Here is a 4,732-nt window from a genome sequence, read left to right as displayed (position 1 = left end):
GGGGCCCCCCCCGGCGGCGGGGGGGGGGGGGGGCTCACCAGCCCCAGCTCTGCAGAGGCCGTGGCACAATGCGTGTATGTGTGCCACGGCCTGTGGCTTCGGCTGCTGGATGTAACGAACAATGCGCCTGTTCGTACAAACTCAGACGGTTCCAGGGCCACCTGGAGAACCAGTTTGGTGTCGTGGTTAAGAGTGCGTGGACTCTAATCTGGGAGAACCGGGTTTGATTCCCCACTCCTCCGCTTGCAACTGCTGGGTGACCTTGGATCAGTCACAAGTTCTCTCACAGCTGTTCTCTCAAGGGCAGTTATGTCAGAGCTCTCTCAGCCTTGCGTGTCTTTTGTGCAGACGACAGGCAGGGGTCCGGTCCTCTTTCATCCAGGCGACTCCTGGGAGCTCTTTAACTTCAGCTGATTGTGGCCTGTCCCTGAGCACAGCCACTGGCACGGGGGGCTTCCAGGGTGAAGGCAGTGAAGAAACCAGGAAACCAGGGGCAGCCCCCCACCCACACGAAGAGCAGCGGGAGTGCCCTCCCTCCACCACCTTGCCCATCACACCCGTGGAGGGCGGGGGGCGCGGGGGCCAGCCCTCTGGGGAAACCAGGATGTGCTCTGATTGACGCTCAGGGCGGGTCCTTCCAGGGAGGGAGTCCCGCAGGCAGGGCGCCCCGGCCAGGAGAGGCCTCTGGCCGGACTACTCCTGGCAGGATCCCTCTGGATTACAGTCCCCCCCCCTTCAGCCCCGTTCCTACCTTGGGAGCCCCGTCTGCAGCCAGTCCAGGCCTGGGAGGGGGAAGACTCTCTCCTCCTCCTGCTCCTCCTCCTCCTCTCTCGGCCACAGGGAAGTCCCAGGTGGCTGCGCTCCTGGAACGGTTCTATGACCCCACAGCGGGCACCATCTCCCTGGACGGGCAGGACATCAGCACCCTGGACCCTTCCTGGCTCCGGGGGGAGGTCATTGGCTTCATTAACCAGGTGAGGAACAGGGGGCAGAAGACGGGCTGGACTCTTCACACACACGTGCGCACACACGCACACCCGCAGTGAGGGAAGGGAGCTGATCGGGGGCAGCTTCCAAAAGCAAAGTGGAAGGAAGCGGCTCTGGTAGGGACCTGCAGCTAAATTAGGGGACTCTCCCCTGGGAAGGGGTGTGGCGGAGACTGGCACAGAGGAGTTGGGTGCAGTGTCCCCTCTAAGCTGAGTTGGTGTGAGCTAGCTCACAGATTGTTAGCCTCCAGCTCACATTTCTGCCTTGGCTCAGGAAGGACGGCTCCAGAGCAAACTGATTTACGCAGTAGCCGAATCGATCGCTCGCAACTTTAATGCCAGGAGCTCACAAAGTAGAATTTTTGCTCACAAGACTCCACAGCTCAGAGGGAGCATTGCAGCCAGTGTTCCCTCTCAGCTGAGTTAAGTGTGAGCTAGCTCACGGTTTCTTAGCCTCCAGCTCACACACTTTTGCCTTCATTCAGGAAGGGATGGGGCTTCAGAGCAGACTGATTTACGCAGCAGCCAAGCCGCTCGCTCACAGCTTTAATGCCAGGAGCTCACAAAGTAGGATTTTTGCTCACAAGACTCCACAGCTTAGAGGGAGCGTTGGCTGGGTGTGTTCTCTGCTTGGAGTGCATGACAGGAAAGCAGAGGTGTGGAAGCCTTTGGGGAGAGTCTGTGTCGGAGCGGGGGGGGGGTCGGAGTCCCTTGGCTGCCAGAGGCGGGATCCCTCTGCTCTGAGGGGCTGAATGGTGACTGGGTCCCTCGTGCGTCCTGCTTGTGGATTTCTCCAGAGCACCTGCCGACACGATGCGCTCCGTGCACCTTAACGTCTGGCATCGCGGGGCAGCTGTGACAGTGTGGCTGGAGAAGGCAGGCCTGTTCTCCCCAGCAGGAGGTGGGGAAGGCGCAGAGGCCCCCCGGCTGCTGCTGCTGCTGGAACTTGATTCCTGTCCTGGTTCTGCGCCTTCTTCTGCCACTGCAGGAGCCGGTGCTGTTCAGCACGTCCATCATGGAGAACATCCGCTTTGGCAAGCCGGACGCCTCTGACGCCGAAGTCCACGCCGCAGCCCTCCTGGCCAACGCCGACAGTTTTATCCGCAGCTTTCCCGAGGGGTACAACACTGTGGTGGGTCAGTGAGAGCGGGGACTCTTGCGGGGGGGCGGGGGTGTTGCAGCACAGGAGGAAGGCCACGAGCCTGTCTCTGACCCACCGGAGGCTCCGCAGCCTCCCCCTCCTCCCTCCATTTCCCAGAAGTCTCGTCATCCGATTCTGCCACAGTCTCTGCAAAGACCACATTTTGGGGTCACCTACTGACTTTTTTGGAATTGGAAAAGGCCATTTTTATTTTCATTTTGGAGCACTGACCCAACAATATGTGTGTAGCGGGGGAGAGTCCTCCCTGCTGTTACCCTAGAGGGGGGGAAGGGGCCTTCAGGAGAGGAAACGCAGAGCCTGGACAAGAGAAGCCCGGCTGGGTCAGACCAGCGGTGGGTCTATGGCTGCCTCCCATCTCACACAGTGGCTGGCCAGTTGCCCCGCAGGGCCAGCGAACGGGGCGTGAAGACCAAGGGCTCCCTGATGTTGCCTCCTGGCACTGGGATTCAGAGGATTACTGCCTCTGTCTGGGGAGTTCCCCCCCCCGACAGCCGCCTCTCCACCTTCTGCTTCAAGACCACCAGAGAAGGAGAGCCACACCATTCATCCATCCACACACACACACCCAATTCCATTGTCGAGCTGCTCTGGCTGCTCCTGATTTCTTTCCATCTCCTTCCTGTCTCTTAACCTCCTAAGATCTGGCCTTGCTCGCTGGAACAACTTTGTCCTTTTCTCTGTGACCACTGAGCTCTGGATCTGTGTGAACATCATGCCCCAAAGACGTGGATTTTGGGGTTGCTGAACTTGGGAGAGTTGTGGTTCTAACGAAAGGGTTTCCACCAGCCAGAAACGCTGAAGGATGAAAGACCAGAAGGTTTCTGGGGGCCCCCACACACCAGTGTTCCCTCTAAGCTGAGTGAGTGTGAGCTAGCTCACAGTTCTTTAGCCTCCGGCTCACAGAGTTTTGTCTTAGCTCAGGAAGGGATGGCTCCAGAGCAAACTAATTTATGCAGCAGCCAAATCGCTCCCTCACAACTTTAGCGCCAGGAGCTCACAAAGTGGAATTTTTGCTCACAAGACTTCACAGCTTAGAGGGAGCATTGCCCACCACCACCACCAGCAGCAGCAGCACACGGGGTGAAAGTGGAGGAAAATAGCATTTCAAACAGAACTGAGTGATAGGTGGGAACCTGCTGACTCTTAAAAGAAGGTGGTGGTGGGGAGGACAGAGATGGCGGGGTGTGTGGCTATTGGCCTGATTCCTTTCCCCTGGCAGGGGGGGGCCTCTCCCCCCCTCCCCGTCGGTCTCCCTGTGTCCTGACCCCTGCCCCCCTCCCTCCCCCCCCAGGTGAGCGTGGGGTGACCTTGTCCGGCGGGCAGAAGCAGCGGGTGGCCATCGCCCGGGCGCTCATCAAGAACCCCACGGTGCTGATTCTGGATGAGGCCACGAGTGCCCTGGATGCAGAATCGGAGCACGTGGTCCAGGAAGCCTTGGATCGGGCGGTGGCCGGCCGCACTGTGCTGGTCATCGCGCATCGGCTCAGCACCGTGCAAGCGGCTGACCTCATCGTGGTGCTGGCGAAGGGGCGTGTGGCAGAGGTGAGAGGGGGGATCTCTTCCTGGGGGGGGGGAGAGCTCAGGAAGGAGGAGGTTGGAGGGACGAGACCATGACGGGGGGGGGGAGGCAAGTTCTCTCTTTAGTTGCAGAGGGTCACAGGCAGTGTTCCCTCTAAGCCGAGTGTGAGCCAGCTCGCAGTTCTTTAGCCTCTGGCTCACACATTTCTGTCCCAGCTCAGGAAGGATGGGGCTCCAGAGCAAACTGATTTATGCAGTCGCCGAAATCGCTCGCTCACAGCTTTAATGCCAGGAGCTCACAGAGCAGAATTATTGCTGTCAGGACCAGTATTCCCTCTACGCTGAGTCAGTGTGAGCCAGCTCACAATTTCTTAGCCTCCAGCTCACAGATTTTAATCTGAGCTCAGGAAGGGATGGGGCTCCAGAGCAAACTGATTGATGCAGCAGCCAAATGGCTCGCTCACAACTTTAATGCCAGGAGCTCACAAAAGTAGGATTTTTGCTGACAGGACTCCACGGCTTAGAGGGAGCGTTGGTCACTGTGTTGGTTGGTGTACAGCTGAATTCAAGAGCAGCCCAGGGGCTGAGCTTTGCACATTCAGGGCTCCCTTGGCCAGAGGTGGAGGGCGGTTTCTTTCTTCAGAGGATGCTTGTGCCCAGCGCGGGTAATCAGCAATGCTCCCTCTAAGCGGTGGCATCTTGTGAGCAAAACTTCCACTTTGTGAGCTCCTGGCACTAAAGTTGTGAGCGAGCCATTTGGGTGCTGCCTCAATTAGTTTGCTCCGGAGCCCTCCTTCCTGAGCGAAGACAAAAATGCATGAGCTAAAGGAGGCTAAAGAACTGAGGGGCGGTGGGGGCGCCAGGGCGCGGAGGCCCCCTGGCCGGGCTGACTGTGGCCGCCTCTAGTCTCGTCTCGTCTCCCTCCTCCTGCAGGCCGGCAGCCACGCCGAGTTGCTCCGCCGGGGCGGCCTCTACGCCGAGCTGATCTGCCGCCAGACGAGGGACGCCGCGGCCGCCTGAGCCTGGAGCCCCGCCCGCCCCCTCCAATAAACCACGCCTCTTTCCC

The 4,732-nt window shown here is 59.3% G+C and overlaps 1 protein-coding gene across 1 annotated transcript in view; it reads left to right on the top strand.

The window, feature by feature from the left end:
- ABCB8 (ATP binding cassette subfamily B member 8) overlaps nucleotides 1-4,726 on the top strand; it is a 12,879-nt gene extending 8,153 nt beyond the window's left edge. Inside the window, exons 7-10 of the mRNA XM_015420972.1 lie at nucleotides 841-974; nucleotides 1,975-2,122; nucleotides 3,440-3,690; nucleotides 4,600-4,726. Coding sequence (XP_015276458.1) covers nucleotides 841-974; nucleotides 1,975-2,122; nucleotides 3,440-3,690; nucleotides 4,600-4,686 — 620 coding nt within the window. The 3' untranslated portion in view covers nucleotides 4,687-4,726. The remainder of the gene's footprint in view (nucleotides 1-840; nucleotides 975-1,974; nucleotides 2,123-3,439; nucleotides 3,691-4,599) is intronic.
- The last annotated feature ends 6 nt before the right edge of the window (nucleotides 4,727-4,732 follow it).

Source organism: Gekko japonicus, unplaced genomic scaffold (assembly GCF_001447785.1).
Source record: "Gekko japonicus isolate JY-2015 unplaced genomic scaffold, Gekko_japonicus_V1.1 scaffold3343, whole genome shotgun sequence".
Classification (NCBI taxonomy): Eukaryota; Metazoa; Chordata; class Lepidosauria; order Squamata; family Gekkonidae; genus Gekko; species Gekko japonicus.
The sequence above is the reverse complement of the archived record's forward strand: the minus strand, read 5'-3'. Positions and strand labels throughout refer to the sequence as shown.